At 34.4% G+C, this 12,231-nt stretch overlaps 1 protein-coding gene across 1 annotated transcript in view; it reads right to left on the bottom strand.

Moving 5' to 3' along the window:
- lrguk (leucine-rich repeats and guanylate kinase domain containing) overlaps nt 1–12,231 on the bottom strand; it is a 37,798-nt gene that overhangs the window by 17,036 nt on the left and 8,531 nt on the right. Inside the window, exons 10-12 of the mRNA XM_088923438.1 lie at nt 11,926–12,032; nt 10,885–11,004; nt 6,200–6,296 (exon numbers count right to left, since the gene is read on the bottom strand). Coding sequence (XP_088779564.1) covers nt 6,200–6,296; nt 10,885–11,004; nt 11,926–12,032 — 324 coding nt within the window. The remainder of the gene's footprint in view (nt 1–6,199; nt 6,297–10,884; nt 11,005–11,925; nt 12,033–12,231) is intronic.

Below are 12,231 nucleotides of genomic sequence, written 5' to 3'. Positions count from 1 at the left end.
TAAAAGTGCAAAGAAAAACTCTAAATGAAAATACACTAAAACCTTGGTATTCATGAGGATTAGATACCCTGAAGTCTCCCCAAATGGGGATTTTGCGAATTAGGGCCTTTTTATGTGAATGAGGCCAAAACAAGCATTTCCAATGTAACATTTTTGTTATTGTGTTAGCATTTATTGGTAGTAAGTAATTTTGAAAATGAATGCTGAAAGCTTAAAAGTCAAACTGGCAAACTGTTTCCCACCTATAGTTCAAGATGTTGCATGTTCACAAAACTTAGATCTCTGTTATGATATTATGGCCTACCCTGCATTCGTTTTTTAATCTTAGTAGAATGCATTTTTTACTTTTTAGATCCTGTTTTTATTGCTATTGTAAATACAGCACTACTGTATGTGTAATGTGTGACAGAACACTAAAGTATTGTGCTGAAAAACTGAGTGGAGTGTTTCTGCACCTCTGTAGACACTGGCACTGTCCCGGCTTTTTGGAAGCACTCTACAGGTTTACCTACTGTACTTCTAACAAGAACAGACCTAAAGCTCTCATTGACTTAAGGCCAAAAGCTCTGACTCCATCAGTGATGAAGACTCTTGATAAAATAATCAAGTCACAGACAGTGGCTGCAACAGAGTCAGATCCAGTTTGCCTACCGTCCTGGAAGGGGAAATAGTGATGCTACACTTTTTCTACTAGATGTTCTTTATAAACATATACAGCAGAAAAAAATATTTAGCTAGACTCATCAGCCTTTAACACAATGCAGAAACACTTATCAGACATTTTAAATTAGAATATCAACTTATCATGTGGATGATTAGTTTTCTGACCAAAATCTTCTTTAAAAAAACTTTTTAATGAGTTGGCATCTGACTCCATTTATACCTCTACTGGTTCATCACAAGGCTATGTTCTTTCTCCCCTGCTTTTCACCTCACATACTGATGACTGTTGGAGCAACTATGAAAAATCGTTATACCATCAAGTTTGCTGATGGCTCTGTATTAGTCTCTCTTCTCTCAGAGCCTGGGCAAACACTTGGACACATTCTGGACAAATTTGTCAACTGGTCTGATACTTCTTACACCAAGATGAATGTGTCAAAAACAAAATAAATGATTGTTTGTTTAAAAAAAAACAAAGCAATATAGTTCCCACAACAGACTGTGGTGGTATAGTTCACAGTTACAAATGCCTGCGCACCTGTGCTTGACGATAAACTTAAGTTCACTGAGAACACTGATGTAATTGTGAACAAAGCCCAGTACTGCTTATATGGTCTGAGAAATTTGAGTTCCTTTGGAGTCCAAAAAAATAATTCTATCAACATTTTATTGCTCTTTTATCAAAAGCATTTTAACCTTTTCTTTTATCTGTTGGTTCACTTCACTTGATCAGAAAGACAAAAGCAGCCTTCAAAATGTTGTAAACCTCAGCTCTAAAATCATTGGTGAGCCTTTAAGATTCCTGGCACAGTTTTATGTCTGGCAGATCCTGAGGAAGGCCTAGCCATCATTGCAGACCGATCCCATATCCTGCATCAGTCTTTTGAACAGTTGCCCTCAGGAAGATGTGTTCGCTCTCCACAGTGCAAGGCAAATAAAAGGAAATGTAGCTTTGTTCCAGAGGCCATCAGGCTTGCAAACAATGAATGTAAAGACGTTTTATCACTATGATCTCTATTGGATAGAGCCCGTCTACAAAAGTAGATACTTTAATATCTTCTTATATATTGCACACTGTTACTTTCACAATCATTTTTATAATCCCTTTGTTGTTGTTCATATATTTTTTCTTAGTAATGTTGTTTTATTTGGATTATTTGCATTGTGTGGTATGTTGCACTACTTGCTGCTTAAATTGCTCCCTTGGGGATCAACAAAGTGTTTTGAATTGAATTCTACTTGGTCTATGCTATTATAACAGCACAGTAATAACAGACAAGAAAGTAAATTAAATGTACAGCACACAATACAAGTTGAAATACAGGGGCTTGCATACAGGGGCTGGACATAAAAGTGGGTTTGTTGGCTATTACGGAGAGGAGGTAGGGGTCGAGGATGGAGATTCAGCAGTGTCCACTTGCTTCCCACTCAATCAACTCGCTCTCCTGCTTCTGCACTTTGTCTAATTCTTATTCTATTTGTTTTTGTTATCCTTTTCCACAAGAGACACACGACAACTGCGTCTGTGATAACTTAGGGTACCACAGAGGTTTTTTTTTGTTATTTAACATTTCTTTTAAGTCAACAGAACCTATATATACAGAGGGTTCTCAATTTATGCGCATATTGTAAATGTCGTGTAATTTAAATGAATTCTTCCTATTTAAAATAATGGTAAATACTATAGTTGTGTTCCACATTGGTATGTTTGAACCTACTTACACCCTACAGACGCGAATGTTGAGACTTGCCATACACTAAATACAGTACCTTCAATACATCAACTTGTAACATGTCTAAAATAAAAACACAGTTTACACAGACATGTATACATAAAAATGAATAAAATACAAAAAAATACATAAAATATTAGTAAACGTCAGTTATGTTTACTGTAAAGGGAATTTGAGAGTGAGAGAAAATGTGAGAGAGAAAAAAATTCTCAACAACAGCATCACCGTGTACCAGCATTCTTAACACGCCAACGCGACACTCGTGCCATAAGCATTGGGCGGCCAACAGCGTAACTATGCGGCGTGCGTTATTTTTACTCACGCTACATAATTAAAACAAAAATATACTTAAGGGTATGTGGCGTTATTTTAAAAACCCATATTTCAAACGTGCGGAAAAGGCGAACCCACTGTAATGCTTTCCTGATGGAAAAACATGTTAACAAAAATATGGCTTTAATACAGAGACTGATGCAAGTTGGGTGAAGTAGATTCACAAGATGAAGATGCGCAAATTGGAGTCTGCATTTACTCTCGTAATGCACAACCTTTGAATAGGCAAATCGCCACTCCATGCATGCAGAAAAAATCATTAATAATTTGCATGAATAGGCGAAATCGAAAATGTAGAACTTGCAGATATCAAGGTGACTGTATGTTGATTGCATACGTATTCATTCCTTTGCTATGACAATTATAAATTAGTTCAGATGTGTAAAATCACTTTGACGAGTAATGTAACAGTTTTCTGACTGGCCTCTGTCCAATGATAGTGATTCACATGATCTCAGAATAAATAAATCTGTCTCTGTGAGGTCTCTCAGCCTGGCAGCATATTTCATGTAAATTTCAAGATTTAATCATGAAAACCATCAGGCTTCCTTAACTAACAGGATATTAAAAAAATCAAAGACACTGAATATCACTTTCAGCATGGTGAAGCAGATCATCAAAAAGTGAAACGGGTATCACAACACCTAGATTAGGCTGCCCCTCTAAAATGAAAAAGGAGAAAACTAGTGAGGTCAGCTGCGACTTTGAAGAAGCTACAACTTTAAATTTAATAACCATATGCTAGTGAGTCCACAAATTTGGCCTGCATAGCAGAGTGTAGGAAGTTAATATTGGATTGAAGCCAACATACAGTAGCATTTAACTGCAAAGGAACAATTAAAGGTTTATTCCATGCTGAAAAGAAAAGAAGAGACACAACTTTTCGGCTGTGGAGCCTTCTTCAGGTGTGACAACTGACACCTGACAAAGGCTCTACAAACGAATCATTGTGTCTCTTTTATTTTCAGCATGGAAGAAACTTTTACTTTTCGTTTGCAGCCTAAGCATGCTAACAATGCTACCTACTTGAGCTTCTTCATAGCATTTAACTTATATTGCAAACATGAGGCAAAAGGTTTTGTGGTCAGATAAGACAATATTGATCATTTTTGGCCTAAATGTAATAGATTACGAGTGGTGCAAGCACAATATAGCATATCACCCACTCAGCACCATATCTACTGTCAAGCATGGTGATGGCAGCATTATGATATGGGTCTGCTTCTCATCAGCTGGCACTGAGAAGCTTGTCAGGACTGAGAGGAAAACTGATGAAAGCATGAGTCAGTCTTCAAAAAACCTAAACCTGGAATGAAACATCATCCTCCAACAAGACAGTCACCCATAGCGCAAGGTCAACGCTACACTGGCATGGTCTAAAAAGAAGAGAGTGAGTGTTCTTGATTGACACAATCAATTTCCTTATTTGAGTCTGGCGTAATTCAAATCTGTGGGAGGAGACTTGAAAATGACTGCATGCCAATAATCAAAAATCAACCAATCTGACAGAGCTTGAATAAGTCTTTAAAAAAGAATGGTAGAAAATTGCACCATCAAGTGTAAAAATCTTACATCTTTTGGTAAAGACTTACACAAAATAACTTGTACCGTAGATGTTTTTGTTGCCAAAGGGATTTCACAAAATATTGATTCAGGGGTGTGAATCCTTATATAATCAACTTATTTTAGTTTTTGACTTTATTACTGACTTCTCCCACCCATAAAAGTGTTGTGTTTGAATACATCAAGATTAGATTAAAATATTCACATTAAAAATACAGTATGTGTGCAACTAAGTGGATCATCACTGAAAGGAATTAATATTTTTGGAAGGCACTGTGTATTATCTTACTAAATAAAAATTACTTCCATATTACAGTGCAATTGTTGGCTAACACGACAACACAGAAAATACATTAAATTAACATAAACAATTTTGATAAAATAATCATTCCAGATATAGAGACTTCGGAGCAAAACAGCATTAAACTTTGTTGACAAGTCTATACTGTTAACCACCCGTTGTTGAGTATGTGGTATTGTCCATGCTGGTAAATAGCAGTTTTGGAATCATCAGTTTTCTAAGGAATCATTTTCAGCATGTAAATGTGGAAATTAGACGTTAAGATGGTATCACCTTCTGTTAAGGCAACACATCTACCATGTTAGTAAACCCAGTTTATGAATCGGAAATAAGCATTAGATCCAGCTACGTTATTAAAATCAGAATCATAGCTTCTTTCAAAAGTAATCAAACAATCTAGATGCTCAGAATGGTGTCCTCCCATTTGTAACTGTTCTTGAACTCTAATGAGATGATAATAGCCTTTGCCACCTTGGTAAAAGATACAGTAGGTGTGATGAATAAATCCCTTTGAATGATTACTTTTAGCAGACTCACACTGCATTACATAGAATACATAGTTTTCTCTTTCAATGTGGTTATTTGAAAATAATATATATAAACTTTTATGAACTCCTAAATGTATGCAATGTTGTGATTATGTAGGAGTGGCAGACATCTGCAAAGATGAAATATGACATTAATATAACCTTCTTTTCATACTTGGAAAATTCCATCTTGCATGATAGATATTACTTTGATGTGCTAGCTTCCTTTCTTAATTAACTAAAGGTTATCATTTGAGATCAAACCCATTAATCTTCCTTATTACTTAGAACATTCTACAAATAAATATCCAGTAGCATGAATACAATCTTTAAACAATAATATAGAGCAAAACTTTAGTATAACAACTGGTGTGCCAGACAATTACCTGTTGCTTGCAAAATATATTAAATACTTATTTTTGCCTAACAATTTCTTCGGTCATGACTATTTAGAAAAAGTCTTCTTTTTTCTTCAAAATCACTTAGGAGTTATGAAATCTGCTTGCTAGATATCAGTATTATTAAAACTCTAAAACTAAGTTAAAATATTACCATATAATTCTACAATGTACATTATCTGCATATAACTTAGAATCTTAAATTTTCATCCCAAAGACATAGAATATGAAAGAAATGTGCAGCAATAAACCCTAATTTAAATCTTGGAAGATCTGTTTTATACACTAAAATGTGTATGCTGCATGGTTGAGTAGCCCAAAATGTTTTTTTTTTCCCATAAAAAAATCATTTAGAAATTCTGTACTGCTGGCATTGCAAAATTACTGAACTGATTTGTAAAATCTGGATTTGACTGGCTCTTAAAGAAACATAATGATGAAAAAAATCCCAGTGGGAAAAATTCCCAGTGGGAACTCTCCTATTTTCAGAAGAAAGCTTAATGTGGTCTGTGTGACACCAAATATTATTTCTAAAATCATAATGTCAATTTATATGATCAAAAACATGACAACAATACACTCTGCTCTACTTCTTCTACATATTACTAGCTGTGAAAGTCAATAAAATATTCTGTAAAATATTTACTTTGATAAGATTCAGTTTTTAAAAAAATGACATACCATGCAGATCATGTTTTCAAAAATCTCCTCTGAGACAAAGTGATAATCGGCTCCATCTACTTCACCGAAATAAGGACTTCTCGTTGTGTGACAGGCACTAAAAAATATATTAAAAAGCATCTAAGCATAAAAATCATATCATTGTATTCCAAATATGGATATGCAATTCCTGTAAATCATTTTTCATTTACTGCACACCAGTAAATTCATTATATTCTTGGTGAAAGATTCAGACAACTCTTTTGAGAATATACCAATACTAGATTCAAATCTATACAAAGTTATTGTATTATTTTTCATGCTTGTATGAATGGCATTTCAAATACATAACAATTCTACATATTAGTACAACAAGCTATACAGTATACAGTACATATATTATTTAGCAGCATACTCCAGTGTTGGCTTATATCTAAGTGTTTTTTTTTGCAATGATAAAACTGACATCTTGAAACAGGTGTATCGCATTTATATTGATTGTTATTTATTACTACGTAAAATGTAAAATATTTATGTATTAATCTTTTTAACAGGCAGTGCCAAAGACTGCCTACTGGAATCTGCTACAGATTTCAGATAAGGTAATATATACTGTAGAGTGTTATAGGCAAAAGAATTCTGAGTATGTGAGTTATGGCTAAAGTTCTTCTTCATGGATTCATATTATATTTGTCCTTAAGGTGAAGTAAAACTATTAATTGCTTAACAATTAGTGCGGAACAATGTATAATTGTTTTCTGCCAATTACATTTCTGTTATCGTGGTGAATGTTTTAATAAATGTCAAAACATAAAAAAAGCTTTCAATATTTTTGTACTTCTGGGTGGTCTAAACATTTTGTACAGTGAATTAAAATGAGAAAAAAACAAAATATAATAATAGCTTAAGTAGAGAATAATAAGAGAAAAATATTTTTGTGCAGGCTTCAAATGGGTTTACAGAAAAATTCAATGTCCTCAAAGGCGTGTACAGGGTCAAAGAATAGCTATCTTTTATTTGACAAAAAAGAGAAAGGGTTTCGCAATGTTACAGTGAAAGAATGGCCCCTCCAGCACCTGGTGGAAATGTGTGCTTTAAAGAAGAGAGGCCCTGACCTGCTTCTGCATATGCTCTGGATTAATGAGATTTAAAGCTGCCTAAAGCCATTTTTTTGCCAGATACTCAAACATTCACATCATTAAAATACTGTCAAATTATTGCTTTAGTACAGCATAGAAATTGGGGTCACTGGGTAATGGGAGATAATTATTATTCTACTATTAAAAACTGATATTCAAACTAATTGCTTTGTATGATACTTGCACTGCAGAAACTCAAAAATGTAAATCACACTAAGAAAAAGTACCAAATATAAAAAAAATGGATATTAAGTTTAGGAGAAACATTTAACGGAATGTACTACTTTGTAATAAACATTACAGGACACCTTGTCAGCAGTGTAGATTATAACCAGATCTTGTCTGAAGCTAAGCATGTCTGGGGCTGGATTGCACTAATTTGGCTATTGTCTAATGGCACTGTTCTAAAGGATGGGGTCTTGGCACTTGTCCTAAAGGGTGGCTAAATTCCACTTTGACCTTACACAGTAAATCAGAGCACAAGAAAGGTAATAAATGAGAGGAGGACCCCTAGCCCATTCGATAGTAGTTAATTGAATGAAGAATCTCATTGAGACATTTCTTGAAAAAGTAGAGGTTGTACTATGCCTTTGCAATTGTGTTTATTAAGCATGTTTTGTCTTGGAGACTTCCAAAATGCTTTGCATCCACTAATTAAATATAACTCTCAGCTGGGTGATGTGTGGCAGCTATCATGAACCAGAAGGTTTACAGAACTGTTGACTGCATGTTTTAGGATACCACAGAGTGGAACAACATAATTCATCATCAAAAGGGTGGAAAAAATGCTTTTGCTTTCACTCAGTGGTATTTGTTATTGCATTTAGAAGCCAGTACATTCACCAGTAACTGCCAGAGTATTTGTCTGCAAGTTAACAGAGGTCTTCATTGACATAGAAATGGGTGACAAAAAACTAAAACAGAAAAGAACCAATAGATATCTTTCAAATAGTAAGCTGACAGTGACTTTCAAAGTGATTACCTGGTCTTTAAGAGTTAAAATCAAGTCCAGCCTGAGGTATACAGTATTTTCAGTGAAATAAAAAGGATATACAGTATGATGCACCTACTGTACTATCCTTAGAATGTAACATTAAAGACAACAGAAGTGACAAGAGGTCTGATACAGATATAATGGGTCTACATCTGATTACAAATAACTGCCACAAAGCACTTTCTAAACCATTTATCACAGCCTTCAATATTAAGACTTAATTAAGACACCTAATTGGCTTCTGCATAAATTAACTTAACAACAAAAAATATTCTTAAACTTTTTATATCTACTTTTTACATATTATACTAAGAAAATGTGCATGCCTAACTTTCTTCTTTTATTTTCAGTTCCATCTCTACTTGGATTTCTTATGACAGGAATTGCTCTGCATTGTAACAGCACTTTCCATGCTTCTAAACTGACAAATTTAATGAAAACCAAAAACATGGCCATATGGTTTTCAGAACAGTTCTGTATTAATAGGGGACATGGACTTTTAATGCAGGAGTAAAAAAGCAGCCCATGTTTTACTGGCTCAAATTTTGAAATAGTTGTAAATTTTCATTAAGATCAAAGTCACACACTTAGACATATCTTTCTCTCCAGATTTATTCATATCCTCAGTGAAATAGGACCAAAAACATGATATAAGAGAATGACTTACAGATTGAAGACTGCCCTTCTGAAAAAATAAAAAACATACTGTAATCTTAACAGTATTGCACAAAGAAAAGTAAGATTTCTCATAAATTATTAAAGTGCAGAAGCCACAAAGTGTCACATTTACTCACGCCCCATAGCTAATATTTTGTAAATCCCTCTCTGACATGGAATGCACTGACAAAACACCTCTGTATTTTACCTTGAGGTTCTAGCACTTCTGAAAGGGAGTACTCTAGGCAGAATTGTTCTAGGTCCTTTAGACTTTTAGTCTCTTTTTTGAATCATCTTGAGTTTGAATCAATTCAATCCAGGTCTGGAGGTTGAGATGGCCAACAATTCAAATAATTCTCAAAGTGTTATTATGTTTAACTGTAATACCTTTACATAAAGCAAAGTTATATTTGTCATACGTTATTATCTGAATTCCAGGAAAAAACAAATGTCACATTTGTTCACTCACTTCAAAGTAATCCTTCAAATAAAGTCCAACAGAAATGCAAAGACATTCTGCTCTTTGAAGTGCAATGGAAGCCTGCAGAACTACTGTATGTACTATAAGAGCCTCTGAAGTTTTCAATTTTCCCTAGGGTAAAAAAGGTGATAACACATTGAAGACATTCAGTAGTAGCATGCACCATAATGGTTAAGGTCAAGGAGCTCTCTGAAGACTGCAGGCAAATGGTCTTTGACTTCCACAAATAGCTGAGTCTACAACTTTAATCTTAATTTTTTAACTACCGATACAGTGGTCAGGGAGAAGACGCAAATGCGACTTGCTGCCGTAGGCTGCTGTCATCAGCTTGACCTTTGCCCACATTTGCCCACTGTGAAGTAAAGCACAAGGTCTATTTTGTATTTTAGGCTTGTTTTATATCCTATGAGTCTCACCAACATTCACCATTTTGGTTCCCTCTGCCAAGAAGCTTAAGCTTGGTCAGAAATTGATATTCCAGTATGACAAGGATTTTATTACTAGCATTTCAGATGAAAAAAAATTGTTAACTTTGAACAAAATAAATGTTCACTACTGGCCATTTCAATCTCCACACATTAACATAATGGAATATGTGTGGTTTGGGCTCAAAAAGACAGTTCACAAACAGAAAACAAAGGTCAGAAAGAATCTAGAACAATTTTGGCTAAATAAATAGTCACAAATCCTACCTGAGAATTGTCAGAACAATATGGGTGCTCTCTTGTCCGTGAAATGCATGCCTTAGGATTTACAAATACTGACTACAGGGGTGTGAATAAATGTGACAACTGTTTTCTGGAGTTTCTGACTATTACTTTGCTCTATGCAATTGTGTTAAGATTGCAGAATGATTTGTTTTCAGCAGGACACAGTATCCAATCATTCTGTTACATGAGTTTTTTTCTCATGTCTTCGGGGTATGAGTAAATCTGGAGGGCACTATAGTTTTTCAAACAGTACATAACGATGTCAATTACAAAACAGACATGCTTCACGTATATCCCAGGTGAATCCACTGCTGTTGAACAGATGGCAAAGGCAGACAAAAAGTGTGCAGACTGATGTTGAAGGCACATCACTTTTGCAAGATTGGTTTGTAAGAATTTCAGTGAACAAAATATCGTTTCTATGTTTTATTACAGAATACTGTAACTATTATTTTCCAATATATAAGCAGACAAAGAATGAAACACTAGGATGTGCATATTCTTAAATCTCAAAGTTCTTAAAGACTCGGCTTGTGTTTGCACTGTCACTGTGGTTTTCTTGTTCCAAGCTGTATAATTTGATCTGTGAGACAGATCACAGTTGGATGCACGTTTTTCAAGGATGCTATCTGTGTGAATTTAGCATCTGTTCTTTCAGCTAATTTAGTACATCATTCTATGCATCTTTATGCAGGGACCGAGCATTGCCAGATGCTCTGACTTACCCATATGCAAAAAAGTCACTGAATTCCCGACACAGTTTATGAGCAAGTTCTCGCTTCCCACAAGCCTGGGGGCCTGTCAGGACCAACATCGGATAGGGAGCATCTAAGCTGGGCAGGGTGCTAAAAAATAAAACCCTTTACTTTTATTTGCTTATTCTTTCAGTACAGTAATGTTAATGCTGCAGTGATTATACAGTTGTACTGTAGACTTACTGTAACTATTGTCTCCTTCTATTTAAATTATAAAGACTGTCTAGGATTAATTTAGAAGAAGCATTACTGATAAGGAAGAACAGTTTCATAAGACACATTTATACTAAATTATATTAGTAAATAATCTTAATATAATATAAATATACAGTACATACCAATACTGATACACTGTAGACAGATACAGATGTGGACACATAAGATGCTTTGCCTTTCCACTCAATGATTAAGCTAAGCAGCAATCCATTAAGGTTGGCTTTAAATTATAACCAACCATCTTAATTTTAATGAATGGAAAAAAAATGGCTTGTGATATAAGAAAGCATGGTATTAATAATATATTTTCTGTAATAACAGATAATGAAAGGTTGAAAATATGTAAATATGTTAAAATAGGACATACTCTACAACTGTGTAACATGAAGTGAACTTTACCACAAATACTGGGTAATACTGGGTAACTGACTTTTTAACCTACAGATGTAACCCAATGAAAAATAATTTTAAAATGATTATCTGTTATTACATTTTTTACCACATAAATTAAATTTTTGCTATGTTTACTACATTAAACATCTACGGTTATTTTCAACCAATGTTGTCCTGCAGCCAACATACTTTGGAAATAAACCTTTTAACTCTTGTAAGCTAACAAGTTTTGAATTTTTGTCATTTTTTCCCAGGTTACTATACATAATCAATGGATTAGCAGCTTTGCTTTATTAATACTTATTTAAGGTTGTCTTGAACTGATGGCAATAATGGTAAACTTGTTGGAATAGTCAATGCCTGGCTGCCCCCTACAGTTAAAAACTAACAGATACTTCTTACCTGTCGTAGATTAACTGTGGTTGCATTATCTGATATACCACATGTGTCATATGATCTCGGGCAGCAATTACTTCAGGAGGTGGGTCATATTTATTGACAGCTGCAACCTGAAATGACATAGAAAACTGTCTATAAGGAAACATAACTATAGAACTCTGTTTTCTCTTAATCAGTGTTCATCTTTATTTTATCTTCACTTGAAATTTTAAAACCTTTATTATGTGACATTGGAATATTTTTCCACCTGGAAGTTACAGAATCATTTTTCATTGTGTAGTGTAGTCTATCATATACGATAAAATGAAT

Source organism: Atractosteus spatula, chromosome 8, assembly GCF_055471065.1.
Source record: "Atractosteus spatula isolate fAtrSpa1 chromosome 8, fAtrSpa1.hap1, whole genome shotgun sequence".
Lineage (NCBI taxonomy): Eukaryota > Metazoa > Chordata > Actinopteri > Semionotiformes > Lepisosteidae > Atractosteus > Atractosteus spatula.
Note: the sequence above shows the minus strand (reverse complement) of the source record. Positions and strands in the feature narration are given on the sequence as shown.